This window comes from Rhinatrema bivittatum, chromosome 3 (assembly GCF_901001135.1).
Source record: "Rhinatrema bivittatum chromosome 3, aRhiBiv1.1, whole genome shotgun sequence".
NCBI lineage: Eukaryota > Metazoa > Chordata > Amphibia > Gymnophiona > Rhinatrematidae > Rhinatrema > Rhinatrema bivittatum.
In genome coordinates this window covers 299,891,602-299,919,268 of record NC_042617.1, presented here as the reverse complement: position 1 = coordinate 299,919,268, position 27,667 = coordinate 299,891,602, and the positions used below count along the sequence as shown (strand labels likewise).

Below are 27,667 nucleotides of genomic sequence, written 5' to 3'. Positions count from 1 at the left end.
GGCTCTATCACAGGGGTTCAGTCTCCTTCACTCTTTTCTCTGCTCCTGCACCACAGCTTTGCAACTTTTTTTTTTCAACTTAGTTTCCACTGCTCTTAGGGAAACCACCCACCAACACTATGAATAGAAGCAAGGTCTTTAGTTCTAGCTCTACTGTAGCAGGTGGGGGTCGCTCTGGCTTTAGTTCAGGTACTAGTAAATCTCGGAGTGGATCTAAGTATGGTCAAGGTAACATGAGCTCCCAGAGTTTCCATGAACTTGGTGGAGTAAGGAAGATTTCTGAAGCTGTAGCGGGTAGTGCTCGAAGTGCATTTGGTGGTGGTGGGAGGTCCGGTTTTGGTGCAGGTGGTGGCTTTGGTGCTGGTGGATTTGGTGGTGCTGGTGGATTTGGTGGTGCAGGTGGACTTGGGTTTGGTGGAGGACTTGGGTTTGGAGGTGGTCCTGGGTTTCCAGTTTGTCCACCCGGTGGTATCCAAGAAGTTACCATCAACCAGAGTCTCCTGGCACCCCTCAACTTGGCGATTGATCCAGAAATCCAGAAGGTGCGAATTGAGGAAAGAGAACAGATCAAGAATCTCAACAACAAATTTGCCTCGTTCATTGATAAGGTAAGTCTCTGAACCTAAACATCTTGTTCCATGTAAAGATCTGCAGCATGTGCTTATGGTAGAAGACACTTCATCTTCCAATAGATGGACAGGAAAATGCCAATTGATTTTGCATATCCTAAAACAACATAAGAGGGCTTCAGTTATACTGTAGGAATGTTGCTCCCAGCAAATGTTAAATTAAAAACATTGTAATGTTTTACCACTGTAGGCTCATTTAAATAGAGCCCGATATTCAAAAGATCTAGAATTCCAACTCTTAAGGATAGGGGCTCAGATCTTCCTAAATAAAAAAAAATGTTCCCTTGCTCAATGCCTAAATCTAGGCACTTACAAGTGGGTGGGGATGGTTAGGGGAATGCTGAGTGCTGATTTCAGGTGTAAGTGCCACACCTTATACTCAGTGCAATAGCTGTCTTAAATTTAGGAACCTCAGTTTAAGGCTTCTAAAGTTAAATTTTGGCGACTATATTTATCCCGTAATTATGGAGCTTTAGATCATCTGAAAATAGGCTTCTAAACTGAGGCACTCAGCACTATTTGAATATTGGCCTCTAAGCTCCTTTGTAGGTTGTGATACCTACGAATGGACAAACAAGAATTATCCAAAGCTGCAATACATGAGCTTTCAGGACTTAGAATGTAGATAGGTCCCTTCATTTGGATATCATGAAGTAGGGACCCCTATGAACTTAGAAATTCATGTACAACAAATTTTCATCATTTTAATACTGGTCCAATAAAAAAGTATCACAACCTGCAAGCAAAGCCAGTTTTCTCTAAGTTCAGACTGACTACTGGAGTTCTTCCCCCTTTTTAAACTATGGGCTATTCAAAGGCACAAAATCCTGTGCATGGTCTCTGCTCTTTTAGTTCCTCTGAAGAAGGGTTGTTCTGTGAATGGAATGATAGAGGAGTGGGTGTGTCACCAAGTCTCTCAGCCTGAGTGAGGATTGCTGAGGTTTCAGTGTAATGCAAACTCTACATTCCACATCTCTTACTTTCAAAAGCAGCCAGAGAGAAGGACTCCTTTTCTCAACAGCTTGTCTCTAGTAAGAAAACACAGCCAAATGTATTTTATTCTGATGGAAGCAGTCATGAAGTAACAATAGTACTTTGATCCTTACTGGTTTTCTTACATTTAAAAACTGTGAGAAGGTTTCTTTCTAAAGAATGACAAACCAAAATCAGTTTTTTAATGTATTTCCTGAGGATAAGCAGTGTTAATAATTATTTGCTATCAGCGATCCTGCAAGTAACTTAAGTAGCTAAAGTATTTTTTGCCTGTGGGATTTTTTTTTTCTTTCTTTCAGGTCCGATTCCTTGAGCAACAGAACAAGGTGCTCGAGACCAAATGGAATTTGCTGCAAGAGCAGGGAGGTCAGACAACTACATCCCGCAAGAACAGGATTGAGCCGCTCTTTGAGGCTTACATAAGCAACTTGCGGAAGCAGCTGGACTGCCTGCAAAGTGATAAAAATCGAATGGATGGTGAACTGAGAAACATGCAGGCTCTTGTTGAGGATTTTAAGAACAAGTATGTGAAATGGCAAGGGTGTACTACAGATAGAACATAATACTAGAACTGAAATGCATGAAACCCAAATAACACTGATTCCCAAAGATAGTATGAGGCTTTTTTCTATATTAACGGGGATAAAATAACACACCTGTGGCACCACCGTGAATAATTTCATATGATAGCTTTATTAATTCCAAATTAAGGTCTATGAAATGCAACATGGTCAGTTACTTCTGGGAAAAGACTTGTTCTGCTGTCCTTAGGATCCTTCCACAAGAGAGAGAAATGACCTTGATCCTAAGCCCTGCTCATACTATTGGCGGCTTCCAGTCATGGCTTGCATAAAGCTGAGTCTGCAATATGAGCAGTTGCTGGTTTACCTGTTGTCCCAGTGGCAGTGGCTCGGTTTTATGTACACTACTAAACTCTGCCTGGCATTAATTATCCTTTGAGTGGGAATTAGGACCCCGATAATGAATACTAGTAGCTACTCATCACTACTCTGTTTGTCAGAGGTGAAAGGACAGGCTTGCCTCTTGATAATTCTGTTCCAAAACATACAAGTACCATTACTAGATGCAAATTACATTTATAAATGGTGTGATCCACTGCAATTTACCACAGTCACCACCACACTCCAGGAAAATCAAAAGTATCAGGGGTAAATTTCTTGATCAGGAAAAAGCAAATTACAAAGCATGCAGAAAGCCTGCCAGGCAGTTTGCCTACCCAGTTTTGAAATGGCATATTATTTGACTTAGTTTTTTAATTTATGGCAACTTTTGTAAAAGAAAAAAAGGGAATCGTGAAAGCCAAAAATGTGTTCAGACAGGGCGAGATTTAGCCATAAGTAACATAGTACATGCCTTAGGTGCCGAATTCTGAAGGTGCCCAAAAACTAGAACTCCCCTTGCTGCTCTCCGACTGCTGGAGTGAAATCCTGATAATTATGGGCACCACAATCTTAAATCTGGTCTTGTCTTCAGATAGTGATGTGCTATTTTTGCTGATCCTTAAATTTAACCCTTGGAAGGAAGAGTCAGAGAGTGCTTTTGACACAAGTTTTTACTTCCATGATTTTTCTTGAACTTTTTCCAAAGATTCCTGGTTTAAAAGTGATGGAGCTTCCAGAAATATATTATGGAGACAGTCTGTGCTTAGTCACCTGCTTTCAGAGATTGGTACAGTAGCTCAGACCAGTCTTCTTAGCATAGGCAGTTAACTCAGCCGAGCAGCATTTGATGTGTTGTGTTCAATGTTGATACCCCATGTTCAGACTTGGGACAGAAATCCTTAGTAATGCAGTCATGATTGACAAAGCCTCGCCATTGTCCTAACATAGGACTAATGTTTTACAGACATTGATTATATTACTTTACTAGAAGATTCAGGCAAGAGGAGAAGATAAGAATGTAATACACTGGAAATAATCTGTTTTAAAATGGTGTATCTTTAAGTTCATAGCAAGAAAGGCAATAGAGAAAGCAGAGTTGCTTACTAGTAACCGGTGTTCTCTGTGGACGTCAGTCATCCCACATCCAGAACTTTGACTTAGCCTAGGTAAGCATGCTCAGCATGCATTAACCACGTATCCATGTGGGCTCCTCTTCAGACTTGTAACGTAGAATTCAAGGATAAAAGTAATAAAGGAGAAGAAACCTGCATAATGGAAACCCAACTTAGGCGGGGTTTGTGGGGGACTGACATCCTGATGTCCTTGGAGAACACCTGTTACAAGTAAAGAACTCTGCTTTCTCCGAGGACAAGCAGGATGGTAGTCCTCATATGGGTGAATCCCTAGCTACAGGCTAGGACCAACAAAACACCCAACTAGGTGCCAACAGGCACAACACAGGTTTTCTTCTTAACAAGATAATGGCTGCCTGAACACAAACAACTGGTCCTAGGCGGGAACAGTGTTGGTTTCTATACCTCAAACATTTTCTGAAGGACAGATTGACCAAACCTACTATCACGTTGGCCATCCCTATCCAGACAATAAAGTGATGTGAATGTGTGGAGAGAACTCCACAGGGTAGCTCTCCAGATCTCCTCTATGGGAACTGCTCCAACTAGGCCACCGATGCTGCCATGGCTCGAACAGAGTGAGCCTTGACATGGCCTCCAATATGCAGCCCCACCTGGGTATACAGAAGGAGATGCAGTCTGCTAGCCAATTGAAAGCATCTGCTTGGCAACAATAATGACCAACTTTTTCCTATCAAGAGAAACAAAAAATTCTGTCCACTCTAAATAGAAGGCTAACGCTCTCTTGCAGTCTCTGTGCAGGGCTTGCTCACCTTGGTGTGAGTACATCTGGGAAAAGTATATTAACAGGGCGATGGACTGGTTAAGCTGGAAGTCCGACACCACCTTAGGCAGGATGTGTATTCAAGACTCCCTATCATGGAAAAAATTAGTGTAAGGTGGATAATTCACTAAGACCTGGAGCTCACTGACCCTGCATGCTGAAGTGATGGCCACCAAAAATATAACCTTCCCGTCCAGGTTCTTCAGGTTACAGAAGTGCAGTGGTGTTAAGCCCCTCATGTCTGATCCCAAGCATTTCCAACATAGTTTCCAGCAGCATGCTGTTCCAAGGACCTGGGATAGAACTTCCTCTAACTCTGGACTGCCTTTACAGGTCTCCTAGCTGGGACTTTCCTGTAGCACTGGCTGATGATGTCACATTCTCCAGGAATATATAATGACGTCTCTTGCAACTGGCCAGCACCTCAGAATCAGGTCTCCTGAGTAGCCTGCTTGTCAGTGCATGTTCCTAGTTCATGTCTTCTGCCTCTGTCTTCCCAGCCTTGTCTTGTATTCCTGTTCCCTTTGGTTATGCCTTGTCCTGTCTCTGGTCCTCTGCCCCTTCTCTGTTGATATCCTTGGCTGTCTTTCACTGACCCCAGTTCCGTATGTGACTTCTGCTTGCCCTCTGCCTGCCCAGACCTTGGATTGTCTTCTGGATTCTGCTTGTTTGCTGCCTGCCCCGATCTTGGACCGCTTGCTGGACACAGCTACTTGCCGCCGGCCCTGACATGCACTTGGATTTGGACCCTCTCATGCCATACCCTGGGGCCCGCTTAAGTCCTGTCAACCATCTGCACCAAGGACCCAACCTGCGGGAACAGTGGTTGTTAGAGTGGAAGTGCCCATTGGTCCTCTGCTGGTGCTTCTGTCTGTGGCGAGAAGAGCCGCGCGGATTCACCCATGCCACATGTTCCATTACCTCACCACACAGGTGTCCATATTGCTACCAGTTAGTCCAAAAGGGCTCATGGTGTGACCAGAAGGCTACCACCTGAACAGTTTGCTGAGGCCATGGTCCCAGTGGAGCTGGCTATACCCCACGCCATTCCTGGTACAGTGCAATGAATTCAGCAGCAGCAGAATGTACTGGATCAGATCATGAGGATTCTGGAAAGACTGGCATTCCAGATGGACACAGTCTTCCAACAGCCGGCATCACCTGTAGTGCCTTCACTACTGGCTCTAGCAGCCCCTACTCCGGCGCTTCCATGAATACTTTCCCCATGAGCTATCATGGTGACCCTAGGAAATAGCGGGGATTCATTAATCAGTACCACATGCACCTCTCCCTGCAGGCGGCCCTCTTCCCTACCAACAAAACCAAGGTAACCTTCATACTATCCATGTGGGGAGGATCCGCCCTAACCTGGGTTTCCCCACTGTGGGAGCAGGAAGAACTGATTCTGGAAAACCTAGATTAAATCCTTCAAGACTTCCGCCTCATCTTCGACGAACCAAGAGACCCCATATCGACCACATGAGACAGAGAAAACAAATGACAAAAAAAAGTAAGTTTTATAATTGGCCAAAGTAGGCCCAGAAGATTAATCAGGCTCACCCAACCTCGAAACACTAGGCTCTGCACAAAAGAAGAAACTGAAGGGGACCCCGCATGGATGAGTAGTATAATGCATGCTCAGCATGCTCAGAGAGGCTAAGTCAAAGATCTAGAAACTTTGACATGTTTTATTTGGCGGGCTCCATCCAATTATGTCATCTATGTATGAGGACTACCATTCTGCACAAAACATTAGATTAGGTTTAGACAAACTTTTATGAGGCTAATATTAAAAAAAAGCTGTGCTTCTAAATTTAGGTCCTTAATTAAGTGCCTATTTTAGCTAAATTTAGAGTAAAATTATCCGGCTAACTTTAGAGGGATATTTAGTAGTGCAGCCATACAATTGAATACAGACGGCATCTTAGAGATATTTATCTGGATAACTTTAGGGCAGCCCTACAGCATGACCAGAGTTTGTTGGATATAACACTGAATGTCAGAGTTAGCAGAATAACTTATCTGGCTAGCCTAACTTCTTCCAGAAATACCTACAGAATACCCTTACGTTATCTGGCTACATAATAGTCAGTAAAGTACCCAAAATAGTCAAAGTCAGCATTTATCTGGATAACTTGTGAGTTATCCTGTCAAATGTCTCTGCATATGGAACTCCATGAGCCTAAATTTAGGAACTCAGCCCTAGTATATTTTTGAAAGGGACAATTTAGAGTCTAAACCCTTTAAAAAGTTAAACTGTCCCCTATTTTTTTTTTTTAAAACATGCCAGATTCTGATAGCTCCTCATTAAGACTTCACTTACACAGGAAACAACTGTTTAATGAATCCTTTGCTTGAAGAGACAAACAGTAATCAAACACTGTCTCCCATTTCTCAAAAGATATGAAGATGAAATCAATAAGAGAACAGCTGCGGAGAATGATTTTGTGGTGCTCAAGAAGGTGAGTGTCACCAATATAGATAATTAATACAAACATAAATATACCTGAAAGTAAAAGATCATACCAATAAAGAACAGAAGCATGGCTGGAAAGTAAAGAAAACGGAGTATTTACACAGTTGTTGTTCCATCACTCATGACAATAACCAGTTACAATGGCACACATGCCAATGACTATGTTTCAGGATGTGGATGCGGCCTTCCTGAACAAGGTGAATCTGGAAGCACAAGTAAATGCCTTGAATGACGAAATCAACTTCCTGAAAAGTCTCTATGAAGCCGTAAGTACATTCTACATCCTAGAACATGTTAATAAACTAATATTTTGAAAATATCACTCCATAAACATACAGATGATGTCCATCCCTACAACCTTGACTCACGCCACAACCTGAAGACAACCCTAATTCATTTCAAATTACAGATTACACTTCACTACTTCTATTAAGCACTACTGAACTTATGGTAATAACAAACCATGTTTCTTTAAGGCTTTTTTGGAATATTTCTCTGGTACTAGAAAAAAGAATTCTCCAGTAGTAAATGCAAATAATAAGATCTTTCTACTGAGAGAGACAACAAAGTTCCCATTAGGGATGGCAGAAATCAGGAAGGTTTAAGAACTTTTGAACTGCCTAAAATGTTGGAGACATTTTGGATATTCTATAGAACATTATGGAACAGATTTGAAAAGGCCTACATGCGTAAAGCCCAGGAGCTTTGAAAAGGGGCGGGGAGGGGCGTGGCTTGAGGCCCCCGGCACAGCGGCCATTTGCCACTGTGCTGGGGAATCAAGTGCCGGCAGGGTGCCAGTGCGCGCAACCTGCGCCTGCCCTGAGGCAGGCACAAAAGATAAGATAAAGGTTTTTTGGGGGGGGAGGGCTAGGCTAGGGCCAGGGGGCGGGTAGGTTAGGGGAAGGGGAAGGGAGGTTAGTGTACGGGGTTGGGAAGTTCCCTCCCAGTCCGCTCCGAAATTGGAGCGGACTGGGAGGGAACTGAGGAAGTCTGCGGGAACTGGCGCACGCAGATTGCACAAGTGTTCAGCCCCTTGCATGCCCTAACCCCCTGATTTTATAACATACGCACACTTATACTCGCATGGTATAAAATTAAGCATCTATGTTTGCGCATCGGGTAGTGCGTGCACATGGATGCACGTACGCATTCTTTTAAAATCTATCCCTATAGGTTTAACAGAGCAATTGTGAGGTAGATATTCAATAGAAAACAGCTAAGTTAGCCAAATAAACTTTACCCCGCTGGGTTACATGAGATATACAGCAGGATGGTTATGCTGCTGAATATCTCCGTTTTCAGCACTACTTAGCCGACTAAGGGGGGTCATTTATTAAAGTGTTATATGGCGTTTTCACATGCGAAAAGCACCTTTAAAGCATGCAAAAACACCATAACGCATAATGGCATGCAAATTAGGAAAAGGGAAGGAGTTTGGGGTGGGATTTTGGCCAAGTGGGCTGGCTTTGCAATTTGTGAAGCCATAATACACAGTTTTAAAACAGATATTAACTACACCTACCACACATTGTGATAAACAGCATAAAACATGCTCCTTTTCCCATTGCATGTAATATTTAGTGAATTTTGAGAAATCCAGGCCTAAGTTAGACCTGCTGTATGTCAGGTCAAAGTTACTTAACTGGATAAATTGGAATATTGGCAGGTATCCAGCTAAGTTAGCTGGATAAAGAGAGCCCCCCCCATTATGCCCATTGCTTGCCCCCGAGTTATTCGGCTCTCTACTTAGGCGAATAAGTGGCTAAACCGGCTAAGTGGTGACCACTGAACATAGCCAGCTACTCAGCAGCAGCCACTTAGGGCTGGATTTTCTAATGCCACAAGGCATAGTGAACTCAGTAGTAACGGGGGGCGGGGGACGAAACGGGGGCAGTCCTGCAACAGCCCGCGGTGCGATCGCTGCCGGCGTCGCACCAAATAACTACACCATAAAAGGTTTAGTTATTCGGCGCGAAACTGTCAGCGAAAAAGAAGCATACCTTTCGCTGTCGGCAAAGTCTTCGCGGCGTCAGCCCCTGTGCCGCCCCGAATGCTCCTCTTCCGGGGCTGACACCGTCCAGATTCTGCCCCGATCTCGGTATCGCGTGCGATCCACATAGAAAATGACCCCCTTAGCCAGAGACGTCGCTACTTATCCAGCTAAGTAGCTTTGAATATCAGGCTCTTTAAACGTAGGGAGGGTAATGTTATAACAGCCTGTGTAGAGCTTAAATCTATATGTACAAAGTAAGTACAGACTTACATGTGTAAGTCTATTCTGAAAATTTGCAGGACTATGGATTCCTTAATATGGCATATTCACGCACAGTAAGAAAAAAAGAAATGTTGCAAATGAAAATTGAGAATTTGTAAATACAGAGAACACTTTTTCAAAATTTAAATTTGGACCATCATACCACCCTGCAGACACTGAACAGTATCTTTTTTGAAATTTTTCACCAGGCTCGGTGATTCTGTTTAAGGGGAAGTATATCTTTTTTTAAGCATTTGAAAAATTTCAAAAAAAATTCTATCTCAGGACAGATGATTATAAGTGACCTTTAGCGGTGAGAATACTGAATGAAAAAAGGTTCAGCATTCATGGGATGGTATGAAGATCCAAATTTAAATTTTGAAAACGTGTTCTCTGTGTTTACAAATTCTCAATTTTTATATGCAGCATTTCCTTTTTTTATAGTTGCTTCATTTGTATATTTTATTTGGACTCTTTTTGCGTGATATACATGCACATTTACACCTGCTAGACAATTGGTATAAATGTTCACGTGAACATTTATGCATATACTTTTGAAAACTGAAAATACCCCATCACAACTCTGACCCTGAGACTGTTTCTTTACACTATACACAAAATCACTTCCCAGCATACTTTTACTGTAGAATTGTCTACAGCTTCAGGGGAACGTTTAAAAATCCCATTTATGTGCATAAATGCTTTTGAATATCACCCCTAAAATATTTCAGTAAAATACTGTTTCTTCTAGGCATATTACACAGACAAAGAATAGAAAATAACTGTCAACCTACACTCTTCTGTCATTCTTCACCCCACAAAATCTTTCCACAGTAATAACCATACATCTACCTCCTATTATAATGATTCAACCTATGACTTCTACACTCACAGTAATAACCATCATATTACCCTCTCCCAACATTCCTCATCCCCATGTCTTCTATACCCCTAGTAATAACCATCAATCTTCCCCCTCCTATCACTCCTCACCCCATGTCCTCTACACCCCCAGTAATAACCATCACCCTGCCTCCCTCCTATTACTCCTAATCCCATGTCCTCTACATCCCCAGTAATAACCATCACCCTGCACCTCCTATCACTGCTCACCCCATGTCCACTACACCCCCAGTAATAACCATCACCCTGCCCCCTCTGGGATTCCATAGGGTAGGCAGAGCCTGTGAATACTGGACCATGGGGTCATTTAGTCCCTGCACACGGTGCACACTGCCTTGTCAAAAGATCAATGTGCACATACTCCAGCTTTTCAGCTTTCAGTATTGGAAGCCCAGCAGGAAGGAGGCAGTGGGATTTTACTTAGATTACAGGACAGCTGGGGTAACAGTGATGGAAGGTAGGGAGAAAGTGCAGGATGGGATTGGAGGGCAGCAGGGGCAGGAACTTTCTCACTCCCAGACTTTTGCCACCTTAGGCACAGGCTTAGAGTGTCTGTTCTTAAATCTAGACCTGTATTCCATGTCCTTTGTAGCCACAATAACAAATAACAACCTGCCCAAGTCTATCATTTTTCACTATGTGTCCCCTATATCAGGCTTGAGCAATTCCAGTACTCAAGGACTGCAAAACAGTTGGCCCTTGAGTACCAGTTTTCAGGACATCCCTAATGAATATGCATGAGACAGACACGAATCTCGTGCATACTCATTAGAGATATCCTGAATACCCGACTGGTTTGTGGCCCTCTTGAGAACCAAAATTGCCCAACCCTGCCCTACATTCACTGTAATGGCCAGCAACACACCCTCGCCTAACTTCTCATTTCCTCTGCAACTAATATAATATTAACTGACTTGCACCTCCAATCATTCCTCACTCCATTTCTTCTGTACCCACTGTAATAACCCATCAATCTGCCTCCATGATTCTGCAAAGTATGACCTACACCTACAGTAGTAAACACCAGCATGCCGACTCCTAAAATTCTTCATTCCACATCCTCTACAGCTACTGTAATACCTATCAGCATGCTCCTTCATAGACATTTTCCCCTCCATGTGAATCGGCGAGGGACAGAATCGACGCAGGACAACTTTAAAGCCAGCGCCGGTGAGCCTTTGGCGCCATGCGCCGGGCATCACACACCAAAGGAGCGCAACAAAGGGGCCTGCCCCTTAGTGCGCCCCTTTGTGTGGCCACCTTTGTGCTCTTCCTCTTCCTTGCCCACATACAACCTTGTCTTTCCCATTTGCTTCCCTACAAAATAAGTCACAAGTCTACAATCTATTCACACCATTTCCTTCCCCCCCTGCCACCAGTTCCTTTACATGCCCTTTCCACAGGACCTCCTCATTGGATAATACCTCCTCCTTGACCATTATCTCTTTCTTCCCTTTCTCGTACTCTACAATATACACTTTCTTTTCCGTACTCTACAATATACACTAAACTATACAATAATCCTACAGCGACATTCTTCAACCCCCTCCCTACCATTACTTATCCTACTTCCCCACCCTAAACATCTGCGATGCTATCCCACCCTATTCCCACCCTCAAATACCACTATCTCTCCTATAAAAAAAAACCCATCCAACTCTCCTCCTCCTCTCACAAGAGCTCTGGTACCAATCATGATTTCTCCTCTCACCCAATTTCTTGGCCTCACTGCTCTCTCCCTCATCCTTTTTAACTCACAATAGTTAGTCAAAAAGACACCCATCCTTAACGACCTCCTTTTAGACACTCAACCTGAGATCTGCGCGATAACAGAAACATGGTTCAAACCTACAGACCTAGTTCTCACTAACCAACTTCCCACATAACATTACGACATCTTTTCCCTACCCAGGCACAAAAAAAGAGGCGGAGGATTTTTACTAGCCGCCAAAAAGGAGCTAAGGCTAATCTTGCAATCTATCATCACCATTGAAATAGGCCTCTTCAAATCCACACAATTACAAATCTGCCTGCTATACACTCCCCTGGGTCTACTACACAACAACCCCTCACCTATCATTGAATTTATAACTGATAACCTAAACATTGATATAGAAACATAGAAACATAGAAATGATGGCAGAAGAAAACCAAACAGCCCATCCAGTCTGCCCACAAGCTTTCACACTTTTTTTTCTATCATACTTATCTGTTACTCTTGGCTCTTAGTAACCTTTTTTATTCTATTTCCCTTCCACCCCCACCATTAATGTAGAGAGCAGTGTTGGAACTGCATCTAAGTGAAATAGCTTAATAGGTTAGGGGTATTAACCACCGCAATAAGCAAGCTATACCCATGCTTATCTGTTTATCCAGACTATGTAAGTCAGTCCTTGTTGGTTGTTGCCTGAATATAGATCCACGTTTCTTCATTCCCCCTGCCATTTCTTCAAATCCCAACCATTATTCTCAGAGACTTTAATCTCCATGTTGACAAGGTCCCACTATCCCCCAACTGTGAAGCCTTTCTATCATCCATGTATGCCATGGGATTCAAACAAATTATCTCTAGCCCCACACACAAAGCAGGTCACACACTTGATTTAATATTTATAAACTCTCTTATCTCCGCTACCGACACCCCATCCTGCACTCCAGTACCATGGTCGGATCACCCGCTCATAAGGGCCCATTTAGCCATCAAAAAATTGATCCTCCCCCCTCCACACAAAAATACCATCCATTTCAGAAAACCCTGCGCCAAAGAGGACCTAATCTCCCACCTCACCAATGGCATCAAGAACCTAGGCCTTTCCAATGCAGAATCAGCTGTTTCTTCATGGCACAAAATAACTAACAATATCGCCAATAAAATCTGCCCACTAATGACGAAAGAATTCAACACCGCCATTAAGATCAAAAAACCTTGGTACACATCAGAACTAAAAAAACTAAAACATGAACTAAGAGCCAAAAAAAAGAAATAGCGTAAAGAAAGACCCATCCACCTCTATGCAGGCATCCTATAAATCTTCCTTTCATACCTACAGATCTACTATCCTGAAACAAAAAAGGCTTCTATGTGCTCAAAATCCATAACTTTCGATATGACCCCCAAGGCCCTTTTCTCGTATGTTTCAGATCTCATTAAAACACCGCCACTCCCCATCTCAGGAAACGAAGCGAAAAGCAAATGCGAGGAACTTGCAGTCTTCTTCCAGGACAAAATTTCCAAACCCCTGCTAAGGTTCTCTTCCTCCCCCACCCCCCTAACAACAACCCCAGCTTATCTGGAACCGCCTTCAACACCTTCGAGCCTACCTCACCCCTCAAAATTGAAACCCTCCTAAAGAAAATGAAACCTTCCTCACACCCTTCCAACCCTATCCCCACAAAATTACTGTTGACTATATCTAATTTAATTGCTAAACCCCTTGCCAAAATCATTAACTGCTCTCTTTCCCTCGGACATGTCCCCAAAGCTTTGAAACAAGAGACCCTCAAACCACTATTGAAGAAACCCAACCTGGACCCCGGAGAACTCGCTAACTTTCACCCTATTTCAAACCTCCCATTTCTAGCAAAACATCTGGAAAGGGTAGTCAACATCCAACTGACCGATTTGGCTTTCGTAAATTCTTTAACACCGAAACACTCCTAATATCTCTCTCTGACACCCTCATCAGGGGATTAGATAAGGGCCAATCCTTCATCCTGACATTATTAGACATCTCATCAGCGTTCAACACTATCAAGCACAACATCCTTTTAAACCGTCTCACATAAATAGGTATTTCAAGAACTGTCCACCACTGGTTTCAATCCTTCCTTAATGACAGATATTATAAGGTTAGAATTGGTAATAAGGAATCCACCCCATCAACCTAACATGTGGAGTCCCTCAAGGATCTTCCCTCTCCCCAACCCTTTTCAACATTTACCTCCTCCTCTTTTGCCAACTCCTATCCAACCTAGGCCTTACCTACTTTGTCTATGCGGATGATGTCAAATCCTCATTCCTATAACCAAATCTGTCTCCAAATCACTCAAGACTTGGGACAACTGCCTTAACTCTGTTAACCTGCTGCTTACCAGCCTCAACCTCGCCCTCAACCCAGCAAAAACAGATCTACTCATCATCTCCCCTGAAAAAAACTACCCCTCCCCTCCTGATTCGACCACATCAACCGCCCACCAAGTAAAAGACCTACGTGTCATTCTGGACAGCCAGCTGAACCTAAAAAAATTCATTAATGGCTTCTTTAAATTCCAAGTTCGAAAAAAATTAAAACCCCCTTCTCCACTTCAACGACTTTCGTACAGTCCTTCAAGCCACTTTATTCTCAAAAATTGACTATTGCAACTCTATGCTCCTAGGCCTCCCTATGACGACCATTAAACCCCTCCAAATGCTCCAAACTCCACGGCCAGAATCCTCACTAATACCCGCAAAAAAGAGCACAATACCCCTATCCTCAAAGATCTGCACTTGCTCCCCATCAGTTTAGAATAATCGATAATAGTCTTACTATCATCCACAAGTCTATCCACAACCAACACACTCATTGGCTAAATGATTTCTTAAAATACTATACTAACAAACCAGTCAGATCTGCTTACAAAGGATGCCTCCACACACCATCCCTTAAATTGTTTCACCAAAAAGCGGGCCTTCACCTTAGCAGGTCCTACGTTATGGAATTCCATGCCTCCAGATCTACGCCTGGAGCACTGTACCCAAAAATTTAGAAAGAAACTAAAAACTTGGCTGTTTAAGCAAGCCTTCACTTTACCATGCCTCACATCACGATTCTCTCTCTCGCTATTACCAGCCTTACACCGCCTCTCCCTATTATTTCCCTTCCCCCTCTTCGCTTACTTAAGTATTTTTTATTGTCCTAACTGTATATAACTATTGTATATAACCCATTGTATATAAACGTTTGTATATCAATCCATTAGACTATCAGTAAAAATAGTAAACCTTTGTATAGAAATCCATTAGACTATCAATAGACTTCCTTTTGCCTCCCCAGTTAATCCAGTTATGTTCTAGCTAGTTACCCCTATCCTGTCTTCTACTTTAATCTCAAATTAAATCTGACTCCCACTTCCAAGTTATTTTTCCCCTGTTCATTGAAACTTTTGCCTCTGTTTCTGTGTTATCCTATCCAAGTTTCTTGTAAACCGATGTGATATTTTATATGAATGTCGGTTTACAAACGTTTTAAAATAAATAAATAAATGTCCTCTTCCCACAGAGTAATAAATATCAGCTTGCCCTCTTTTATCATTCCACACTCATTTTTCCTTTATATCCAGAATAATAACCATTAATCTTCCACACTCTTAACACTCTTCAGTTCATATTCTCTATAATCAATACAAATCATGAACTGATCCTCCCGATTATTGATTAACCATGACCTCTAAACCCATGGTAATAACCATGACTGTTATGACCCTCCCTCACACCTTATCCTTTTCATTACCTGTAATGACACTCATCCTGTCACCTGCCTATCATTCCTAAACCACATTTCCTCAACATCTACTGTAAGAAGCATCAATCTTCCACCTATCATTACATAGCCTGCATTCTCTTCAAACACAGAACTTCCCCTTCTAACTTTCTTCACCTCATGTCCTCTACAACCACAGTAATAACCACTCTCTTGCCTTCTCCTTGTATTCTACATTCTCAGTAACGGCCTTTTCCTTTCACTCATAACTTATCCCATGTCTTTTACAACCATACTAATAACATCCAACATTCCTCCTCCAATCATTCCTTACCCCATATTCTCTATTCTCACAGTGATAACCATCAAAATGCTCTTTCCTATCATTCTGCATCCTATACCTTTTGCAATCTGAACTTCAAATTATACTTTTATCAATCCTCAATCCAGATCTTCCACACTGATCTGCCCTTATCATTCTTCCCCATATATCTTCTTCACCACAGACACAGCCATCAAACTTCCTTCCTGTCATTCTTCATTCCGTGTCCTCTATCATACTTTCCCTCATTTCCTATGCATCCATATTAAAAGTCATCATCCTATTGCTCCTATCATTTGTCATTCACTGGATACTTGCCATGTTCTTATGGCCTGGATTAGCCACTGTTGGAAACAGGATGCTGGGCTTGATGGACCCTTGGTCTGACCCAGTATGGCATTTTCTTATGTTCTTATGTCTTCAGTACCTTCAATAATTATTAAATTGCCCCCTCCTGTTATTAATCACCTGAGCATAATCAGGTACAATAGATATTGTTGTTTCCTGGCCCAGGAGGCTTACAATCTAAGGGACTGATTTAATGTCTATTCCCCAATTTTCTTTCAAAGAGGTAAAACCTTAGTTAATCAGGACCTATGCTTGTACCTGAGGCAATAAAGGGGGAAATAACTTGCCCAAGGTCATAAGATGTTTACATGGGAGAAGTGGGATTTAAACCCTGGCTTCCTTGTTCTTAGCCTCTTACTCTAACTACTAGGCTACTCCACTCCTACATGTGTACTAAGAACCATTAACCTGCATCCCTCTATCATTCTTTACCCCGGAGCCTCTGTGCTAAAGGAAGTGACCATCATCCTGCCCCTCCTCTCATTCTACACCACATGTCTTTGTGTATAAGGTAATAACCATCAACCTACCCCATCCTATGATTCTTCACACTTCTTCTTCAACAACAGTAATAAATGTCAAACAATAATAAACATCAACTTGCCCACTTCTATCATTCTTACTCCATCCAAAGTAATGTGTATCAAGCTGCTCTTTCCTATCATGTCCTTTAGCAAAGGTAACAACCATCAACCTGTCCCCTCCTATCAGCTCATGTCTTCAATAATAACCATAAAACTGCCTTTTGCTATCATTCTACAGCCTCTAAACATCCAATAATAAGTCTGAACTTACTCCATCCGACTATTCCTTACCTAATGTCTTTAATAACTTTCAGCCTGCCCACGATCAATCCTCACCTTTCGTGCTCTTTACCTACAGTAACAAACATGAGCCTATCCCCTCTTATCCTTCCTCATCAATAACCACTCTTCCCACAATAACAATGATTAACTTTTCTTCTCCCAACGCTTGTCATTCCATATCCTCTACAACTATAGAAATAACCATCAGCTTGACTCCTATTTTCCTTGCTTGTGTCCATTATCATTCATCATCCCAGTTTCTCTACATTCACTGTAATTACCATCAATTCCATCCCTACCATCATTCCTCACTCTATGTTCTCTTCTCCCAGTGTAATAAACATTAACCAGTCCCCACCATCATTCCACATTATATATCCTCAGAGTCACAGTGACAACCATGATCCTTCCTCACCTTTCATTCCTTACCCTTTCTGCAACCCAGTAATAATAATCACCAAGTGGGAAACTTCTTTTATTGGTTAAAGTGTTCTCTGTTTTTGTTCACATTCACTTGAACTTAAATACCAAAGTATCTTCTTATGTCAGAAGTTGAACCTAGACTTTTATATTGGAATGGATACTGAATTTAGGAAACACATTCTCCCTTCGAATTTGGCAACTCTGCCTCTTTTGAAAGGAATCTACTCTTAAAATGTACCATTATCACATCCTAAAATTCCCCATACCCAAGTACATTACAAAAATTAAAATTAAGTGTTTGGATTTTTATGCAAATAAGAAATGTTTTAGCTAACAAATAGAGATATCTTATAGATAACTAAAAGCCTTCATGAAGTGAGGAAGATTAATAAAAGCATATCAGTAAGTGGTGCATTTATATATGATTTACAGGAACTTGGTGAAATACAGGGTCAGATTGCCGATACATCTGTTATTCTTTCAATGGACAACAACCGTGCCCTGGATCTGAACAGCATCATTGCTGAAGTGAAGGCTCAGTATGAGGATGTTGCCAACAAAAGTAGACTTGAAACTGAAAATACATTCCAAAACAAGGTAAGTAAGAGGGTATGTGGAAAAGCTTATGAGCTGATTTGGAGCCCTGGAAGTGAGCAACAGGAAATGGATTCCTCCAGACTGGCCACTAACAGATGTACCACTGCCTGATGAGCACTGGCCAATGAACCATTGGTTTCACCCAGCATGGCACTTTTTATGTTCTTAATATATGAAGAGTCGATTTTCAAAGGGTTAGGCTCCTAATTTTTGGAGTTCGGCTCCTAAATTGGACCTTTTGAAAATTTCCTAAGGCTGAGTACCTAAATGTAGGTAATTAGTTTCACTGGGCTCTTAATTTTAGGTCCCTAAAAAGTGGGTGGCTACAGGGGTGGAGTTAGGGCAGGGAAAACAAAGTAAAAGCTTAGCACTGATTTTCAGCACTAGGCTTCTACCTTAGGCGTCTAAATCCAGGCAAATGAATAGCAGGCCTACATTTTTGGACCCTAAATTTAAGAGATTTTTCAGCTGAAAATGTAGGCACCTAAGTTTGGCTGGAAATAGAGGCCTAACCTAGGCACCAAATATAGATATCTCAATTTACGAGCGCAGCTATTTTTTCTATATTGGGCTCAATAGACCCATATATTTAAAGGATATAAGCATTTTCAAACTGCCCAAGTAGGCATAAAGTCTACGGGTACTTTCTCCTTTGTATCTGAAGATTTAGCCCAAATTTTCAAAGCAGACATGCTCATAAGCCTGCTCAGAAAATCCATAGGCTGCCCGGTAGATGCGCAAAGATACACACAGAAAATTATATCCTGCTCGTATGCATATTTGCAGGCATACATTCAAAAATCTAAAGGATGTGCTTAAATCCTTTCCCCATTCCCCAGAATGCCTCGTGTGGGTATAAGTACATGCAAAATCATGATTTGCACTCACTTTTACCTGCACGACCCTCAATTGATTTTTAAAGAGTGATTTATGATCGTGAAACAGATTATATACATGTAATGTGCTTTGAAAATCAGGCCCTAAAATTTACTGACAGCATATCTCCATATAGCCTAATTACAATCTATTATAAAATGGCTTAGGCATGCCCTGGAGATAATCAAAGGCTTGTAAGTGATGGGTGTGAGAAGTTCAAACAATGCATTTAGGTGAATCGTCAAATCCCACTGGGTTTTATATATGCATGGAGCTCAGGCCATGTAAACATATGTGCATTACCCAGTTACACATGGACTTTTGGACAAACTGGGGTGAGCCATTCTGGACTGTGGATTTGGGGCAGAGTTGGAACGTTATGTGCATGGAGTTCTATATCCAGCTACAGGCCAGCTTGGGAAGTTTACAGATACACGTATATGGCTAACTTAGCTGGGATATTGAGTAGCTCAGCTGCTTAGATTTACCCTGGAACACTACCGGGACAGAGCCAGATAACATTTTAGCTGAATCTGTGAAAGGAGGTCAGACCAGCAGGATTCTTAGATCCTGCTATTTGGCCTGCTATGTGGCAAACCTAAGGCAAACATACATGCTGAATGTGACCTGATTGCTTTTTTATTTAAAAAATGCACTCATAAATGAACCTGCACAAGTTAAGGCCTCTCAAGAGCAGGTGTAACTTTGTGCTAGTTAATCTGTGCATATACCAGGCCAATTACCTGCAAATTTTCAAAGAGAATTTATGTGCATAACTTTGCTTTGATAATTTGGGGTAAGGTCTGCATTTAAAAGGTATTCTCAGACTTTATCCTAACTCACATAGTTATAAATGAAATTACCTCCTTAGTGATCAGTTTTCAGAACTGTGCAATTTGATGCATAATCAGCTGCGGATTTTGTACCAGTTCTAAAAGGGAAAGCTCGCCCCTATTTTCCCTTTAAAAACATCTTAAGAAAAAAAATACCTAAAGAGATCTGTGCCTGCTTTTTCTTGAGAAAAATGCCAAAGGGTTTATATATGCGGAAAATTAGCATACACATATGTAAATAGCTTGCATTCATGTATTGGTATTTTATGAATATCAAAAGTACACACATATTTTTGGTTTCACACACACATTCCTGTGCAAAAAAGGGGTGGTCTAAGGGCTTTCTGTGGCAGAGCGAACAGGTGGGCACAGAAATTGCCCCTTTTGATGAAAAAGAGAAAGAGGCAAGCAAAATGTGGGGAGTGGAGGAGCCATCTGAGGGGAGGGACAGGACAGGAGGGGTTTGTTTTTTGATTTTTTTTCTTCATTCTTTTTATCTCATTTGTTGTTTTATTCATTTTAGATAAATAAAAAGAAACTAACAAACAAAATGACAAAAAAACCTAAACCAAAAACATAACGAAAAGAAAACATTGTGCACACCCCTATGTCCTACAGTCCCGTCTTGCAACCTTTTCCATTTCCTATATCCCATACCCCCAGCAAAACATAACCAAACTTGTAGTTGAGAGCTGGATGCTTCGTTCTCTCTTCCTGCCCCTTGCATTTGCACCTAGACTGCCTTCCAAGGTCTTGCTGTTCAGCCAATATGAAATTGGAGAGTCCAGAAATTATACAAATCTGACAGGACAGTGGCAGCAAGTAATGACGCTAAACTTTCATTTTCTTTGGTCTTGTTGACAACATTCAGTTCCAGCAACTACAGGCAGCAGCTGGGCAGCATGGGGACAGCCTGAAAAACACCAAGTCTGAGATTTCGGAACTCAATCGCATGATCCAGAGGCTGCGAGCTGAGATTGAAAATGTGAAAAAACAGGTAACTCCTGCCTTTTTGATATTCACAAGCAAAGGACACATGAAAAGTCCACTTTTTGCTTGTAGCTAATTATCCAAGAGTTTGATACTCTTTCTCCTTCTGCGCAATTTTCTCTATAGAATTAACATCAGTTCTTTGCTATGAATGGTCTAAATCTGTGGAAAGTTTTCATGAGGCATGGTGAATTCTCACAGGAATTTCTAAAGCATACTTATTATGAGCTTGGGGCAAATAAAGTTAAGGCAAAAGGGAAAATTTATCAAGTTTTTTGCTCCAACACAAAATTTCTCTAAATGTATCCATGAAAATATCCTAGAATTTTAGTGGGAAAAGAGCTGGGATAAAACGGGACTGCAGATATATTTTTTGTACTTGCTTGAAGCTTTGATAAATGTACATCCCAAATAGTACTATTGGTGAACAATTCACATGAACATAAACTTCATTTTTCTTTTTGGATGCCATTCAGACAGGTTACAGTTTCAAATAAGGGGATGCTATACCTTGAGCATATATTGCCCCTGAAAATGCTACTTCTAGGAGTCACAGCATGAAACTTTTAGTTCTGAAGCCCAAGCAGATGAGATAAGAGATGAATTCTTTCTCAAAGTGACCATAATTATGCATATAAAATCATGCCTGCTAGAAGTTACAAATGACATGGGCTTTTATGAATCTAGACAGCTACTTGGAAGTTGCTTTTCAAACCTTACTAAAAAGCCCTTAAGAATCTGCAAAACTACTGCATGCTAGAGAACAAGCAATCAAAGCTTGAAGATGAGCATCATCCCAAATTTGGGAAAATTTGCAAAAGCGAAAGACCTGCAGTGCTTAAACTGGTCCTCAAGGCTCTCCCCACCCTACAGTGATTTTGATTTCCAGAAATTTATTAGGGGTAAATTTTCAAGACTTACATGCATATAAATTAGCATATATGCACATAAGTAGCTTATACTTGCATAATTGGTATTTTATAAACATCAGAATTATGCACATATTTTAGGCTTCACACACACACACACACACACATATGCGTGGAAAAAAGGGCCAGTCTAGTGGCCCCTAGGATGGGACCAAAAGTTATACACGTAAGTTGCCTATTTTATAAGAGGACAGTTCTACATTTGGCAACTTCCTTCTGTAATTTTACTTCTGCTAATTATCTTGCATAATTGATATCAAACTTTTTTATTGTATAAAATTGGCTGGGTGGGAGGTCTGGGGGAATTGGGGGAAGCTCAGGCTGAAGAAACAGGAGAATTTCGATGACTTGGAAAAGGACTGGGTGAACTGGTAAAGGAAGGGGAAAAACAGGCAATTTCAATTATGCACACATATTTTAAAATATACCAACTTCCGCTTGAGAATCGGATTTTATGAGAACAAGTCCTACTTTTTTTCATATGAAAAGACACATTCATATATTTTTAAAACTGATAGGAAAAGTATGAACGTTCAAAGCATTGAAATGCTTGCTAATGCATGCATGCTTTGCTTTCCTGCATAAGCACACATACCTATATTTGCTGGGGTATGCATACACATATTTTATAATATGCTTGTACCTGGGATGCGTGGGTTATAAATACTTTTGTAGATCTCCGCGCAGCCATGTGTGCGTGTATATTGGTCTGCATACAGTTATTTGAAAGTTATCCTCATAGCAATTATGCCTGAGATTTACATACATTGAAGATAGTACATAGATCTCATACATATTCATTAGGGAAATTCTGAAAACCCAACAGGCTGAATAGGACCCAGTGACTGGTTTGAGCACCACTGCCTTAAATACTGTTGATATACAGCTATTTGCACAGCCCCACCATTCCATCTACAGATTGATATAATAACCTTTACTGCTGGAGGCAGATTGTATAGGACTTCATCATATCTACAAACCAAGAAATCATGCTATAGTTCCTCAACTTCTGCAAAGCACCTTTCTTTTATGTGGCAATCGACTGCAACGAATGGCATTTTATCTTTCTGTTTGCAGTGCGCCCAGCTGCAGAATTCCATTGCTGAGGCCGAAGAACGTGGAGAGCTTGCACTGAAAGACGCCAGAGAAAAACTAGCTGAGCTGGAGGCTGCCCTGAAGAAGGCCAAAGAAGAGATGGCCCACCAGCTGCGGGAATATCAAGAGCTGATGAATGTCAAGCTGGCCCTGGATGTTGAGATCGCCACCTACAGGAAGCTGCTAGAGGGAGAAGAATGCAGGTTCGTACAGTATTGTTGTATCTGAGGTGATAAAGCCTTAGCCTAATGAGACTTGGTGGAGGTTCTAGAACAAAGGTATGGTGTATATAAATGAAGCATTTTTTTCCAGAAAGACTTCTGGATATATAGAACAGTGTTACATAGTGTAGGAAGCAAATTGGTAGCAGAGATAAAAAAAAAAAATAAGGCAGTGTGATGAATATCTCATGAGGATAGCAACTACAACTGAAGAAAGATGACAGTGCTGCTTGTACAGCTTAGCCAACAGGAAGACCTCCTTTTGGCTGATCATTAGAGCTACTGCCGATTGTGGACATGACTCATTGGAGCTCTTAAATTCTTTCTATACATTGTAATTCAGTGAGTAAACAGGCATAATATTTAAATATGTTACATTTGCTTGCTTATGTTACATTTGCATGTGTTTTGTGTTTGGAGGTTGGCCTGTTAAAGAGGAAAGAATATGTGATGAACCTCTAACCATAAGACATAATAACTACATCTGAGCAAATGAAACAACTATTACAGCTTAAGTAACAGGAAGGCCAGTTTTTGGTTAATCCAGGGGTAGGCAACTCCAGTCCTGAACTGCCATCTACAGGTCTGGTTTTCAGGATATCCATAATGAATATGTGGGAGATGGAGGCAATGCTTGCAAATAAATCTCATGCATAATCATTGAGGTTAAACTGAAAACCAGACATATTCTGGAATTCGAGGACTGGAGTTGCGCTTTTCCTGGGCTAATCTGTAGAACTCCTGCCTCCAGACCAGAGGGCTTCCGGGGAGGGATGTGAATCGTTTTTTGATGATTTAAAATATCGTCCGATATTTTTTAAATCGTCATTAATCGTTAAAGAGAGTGATACAATAGAAATTCCACTGATTTATTGTGAAAAAATCATTAATCGGGTTAGTGCACATTAACGGGAGTTAGGACACAACCTAAAAACCCACCCTGACCCTTTAAACCGCTCCCTTAGCCTCCTGGCCGGCGGCGCCATCTTTAAAAATGGTGCCGGCCGTCCAGTGATCCTACCATGTGACAGGGGCCGGCCAATGGTACGCTTACCCTGTCACATGGTAAGGGCAAAGGGCCATCGGCGCCATTTTTATTAGTGGCAGCCGACGGCCCGAGAGCGAGAGATCGCTCCCAGCGCCCACTGGACCACCAGGTAATTTTAAAACATTTTGGGGGGGGTCGGGAGGGTGGTGGAGGCTAAGGGAGCGGTTTTAAAGGGTCGGGATGGGGTTTTTTTTTTATCAGATCGGGCGCAGCCGATAAAAAAAAAACGATCGGGCCGGACGAAAAAAAAATGCATGATTTGAATCGGAACCCGAACCGAACCGATTCCGGTTCTGATTCACATCTCTACTTCCAGGTTCTGGTCTAGGCTGAGACATTTCCTCACAATTCAGTAGGATCTGAGGATCCTTAGCTAACAAGTTCTTAAAATTCTCCCCAGCTGAGTAGCTACATAGAGCTACCTATTTTTCAAGGCGGTTAATTTAGTAGCTGAAAAATAATGAGGTGCTTCCGGAGGAACCCCTCTTTCAAGTACATGTAAAATGAAGCTTGAAATTTCTTCCATGCCTACCTTTATCCGTTTTGTCCCCCCCCCCCCCCTCCCAGGTTAATTTCTAAAAGGCCTCTAAAAATCTGTGTAAAACAGTTTTACACATTTATTCGCTTTTGAAAATTCATGCTGTGCTAAGTGAATTTTCAAACAGAAACTGAGTAGTACAGAAGAACCCGCATACTATGCCTCTACGCAGCTTAATGAATATTGCTCCCATAATTCTCATTGTTATGACACCAATAAGCAAACTGTCTGGTGTTTTAGTACCTTGGTGTATGTGCTGAGCAGAGCATCATTCTTCTGCAGCAACTGTATCGCATTTGCTAAAAAGCTTCTTCTTTGTCTGTATGATGATTTACCTGTAGTGCTTTTCTTTCTCTTCTAGGATGTCTGGAGAAATTCAAAACGCTGTCAGCGTCTGTAAGTGTATTATATATTCACTTTATTTTGTCAGATGAGATGGCTTGGGAAATCTCCATTGTATTAGCATTTATATGGTGTCCTATAGCATGGTATCCTACATTAGATAGAGCTACAATGAATCCTTGCCCGAAAAGATGTATAATCAAAGCAAGTGGGTAGTCAACGGGAGGAAAATGTGAATTCCCTAGACCATAGTAACTGCCACTGACAGAAGGAGGCCTTAAATGTCATGCCACCCCTTTACTGGATGTGTTGACTTTACTCATGTTTCTATATATTCATTGTTGTGCTTCTCCTTATCTATAATGCCTCATTCTATGTTATGTCTCTTCTAAGTCATTCCCATACCATGGAACCCTTGAATTCCAGATTGCTGTGGATTAGCAGGAGTAGGGGGGATTGGTTAATATGCACAGATTCTCTTATACTCAGATGTACACTAATACTAATACACTCACAGGTTCACTCTCATACACATTCATATTGATACTCATTCTCTCACACACTCCCACTCCTCTTATTCACCCACGCACAAACTCTCACACACTTGCTCACTCATTTCTCACTCTTAAACACACATGCCCACTCACTCACACATTACTCTCCCTCACATATGCCCACGCCTGCTCACATTCTCAATCACACTCACACACACACACACACACACTTTCTCTCACACACTCTTCCTCATTCAACCTCTTTCCCCATCCTGCATCCATCAATAGCAGCAACTCCCTTCTCTTATTTTGCATCCTCGGGGCAGCAGCAGCAGCTTCTTCCTCCTCCTCCTTCAGACCATGGAGCAATGTAGCAGTCTCTTCTTCCTATGGGCCATTATGCAATGTAGTAGCATCCACCCTCAGGCCTACAATTCCAACAGGAAACCTCCTTGTCCTCGCAGCGACACTAACACTACTGCCATGTTCCTGCTGAGCCGGTTAGATGCTCCTCCTCTTCTGGCATGTGACTGACTCACCTCCTCCTAGCTACCATCCGCGCAGCTATGAAGAATTCACCTGGGCTGTGCGGGGTGCTTCTTCATCCCACCTGGAGTTTCCCCCATTGGCCCAGAGACCCAGCAATTTGTTTAGAATTTTGGAGTCTCTGGGCCAAATCTGGAAAGTTCCCAGGTATTCTCACATCTCTCTGTGAAATGCACACTCCATACTCTGTCCCATTTTTGGCCCTCCTCTCTACTTGCTCCGTTCCTTGGAATCACCTTCCTGTTGATATTGAGAGTTTCTAGGTTCTATGTTTCTTCAAATGAAAACTAAAAACCTCTCTCATCTCAATTTCTATTTGACCACAATTGTATCTTTTTTAGTTTGGTCTCTCTAACCTAAATATGTTGATTTTTTTTATGTGAGCCACTATATAAATACTGAAAAAAACAAATGCAGCATTCATGATTCTCAACCAAGAGGCCACTCCTTCTTGTCTAGAAAGATAATAAGTGAATAACAATCAGGACTTTTATTTTTCACCCAGTTCTGAGGGAGTATCTTTTCATGCTGATCTCAGGTCGTGATCCTATAAACCCTACCCTAAACATTGGCAGGGCATCTGATTATGTCACAATTTGATGGCCCCTCTCTCCTAGTTAGGGTGACCGCTGGGTTTTGTGAGCAGTGCAGCCAGACAAGCCATTTCTGTGTGGAAAGCCATTGCTCAGGAAGGGTGCCTGGAGCATCTCTGCAGTAACCGTGCTTTCCTTCTCTCTGCTTTCATTCACAGCCGTGGTCAGCAATATCAGCAGCTCTGGAGGTGGAATGGCCTCAGGTGGTGGATACGGTGGAGGATTTGGCGTCGGTGGAATGGGTGGTGGCGGTGGCTTGTCATATGGAGGCAGTGCCAGCTCTTCCAGTGGATTTGGCTCCAGAGGTGGAGGCGGTGGGGTGAAAATTATCTCAACAACCTCTTCAAGCTCCCATAGCCAGAAGATCTATTAAAACCTCAAGTGTCACTTCACCATCGCTTCTTTACGAAATGAAAAGTTTCACTACTAGCTGGCATCCAAGAGTTGCCTTGCATATGCAGGGGTGGAACATGTGGCATCAAATCCAGTTCTAACTTCATCTAAATGTTCTTGCATTTTTGTCTTTTTGGACCTGTTTTTCTATCCTGTTAAGCTCAGCCCTTATACAAGCTTATTATCTATTTCTCTCTGTTTTCTTTGTAAAACCCCTGTTGATGCAGATAGTTCTTTGCCATTCCAGTAATCCTGTGGCCCTGATGTTCCTTCCGCGTTGCTTGCTCTGCTTTTTCTATAACATAGAATGTATTCTATGGATTATCGTGTTTTTTTAACCGGCACACTGTCTGCCTTAGACTGAATTAGGTAACCACACATCTCCAAGCATCGACAACAGAAATTAAGCATATTCATTAAACATGAGCTAAACATTTGGAAATTAAAGTGCAAGCCACTTTCTGAAAAAGGGTCATTTTGTTTGCTTTCAGAGAGATTATGTTGTGAAATCTAGAAACCTCCATAGTCTTCCACAATAATAAAAATGTCACTGTTCTGAAAATGCCAAATGAAATTAGAGCCACCGGTAAGCTTGCCAAACACATTGAGAGCATCGGTTGCTGTGTATGCCATGACTGTAACATGCATTTACACCTGCATATTCCGCTGATTTTGTGATACTGCTCACCAGCACCTTTCTTTGTGGTCATAGCAGAATAAAAAACCTTTTGGCTTCA

General features: G+C 41.7%; 1 protein-coding gene across 1 annotated transcript; it reads left to right on the top strand.

The window, feature by feature from the left end:
• Positions 1-27,667, top strand: LOC115087628 (keratin, type II cytoskeletal 5-like). Its single transcript, XM_029595037.1, has 9 exons — positions 1-608; positions 1,922-2,145; positions 6,843-6,903; positions 7,088-7,183; positions 17,868-18,032; positions 20,613-20,738; positions 22,738-22,958; positions 24,924-24,958; positions 26,696-27,667. Exons 1-9 carry the CDS (start codon positions 120-122, stop codon positions 26,908-26,910), a joined length of 1,632 nt encoding a protein of 543 aa, XP_029450897.1. The 5' UTR covers positions 1-119; the 3' UTR covers positions 26,911-27,667.

Bases quoted from the DNA above. Each gene is read 5' to 3' on its own strand.
- LOC115087628 (XM_029595037.1), top strand. From the start codon at position 120: ATGAATAGAAGCAAGGTCTTTAGTTCTAGCTCTACTGTAGCAGGTGGG. The intron at 609-1,921 runs GTAAGTCTCTGA...TCTTTCTTTCAG, and splicing joins TTGCCTCGTTCATTGATAAG to GTCCGATTCCTTGAGCAACA. The intron at 20,739-22,737 runs GTAACTCCTGCC...TTCTGTTTGCAG, and splicing joins TTGAAAATGTGAAAAAACAG to TGCGCCCAGCTGCAGAATTC.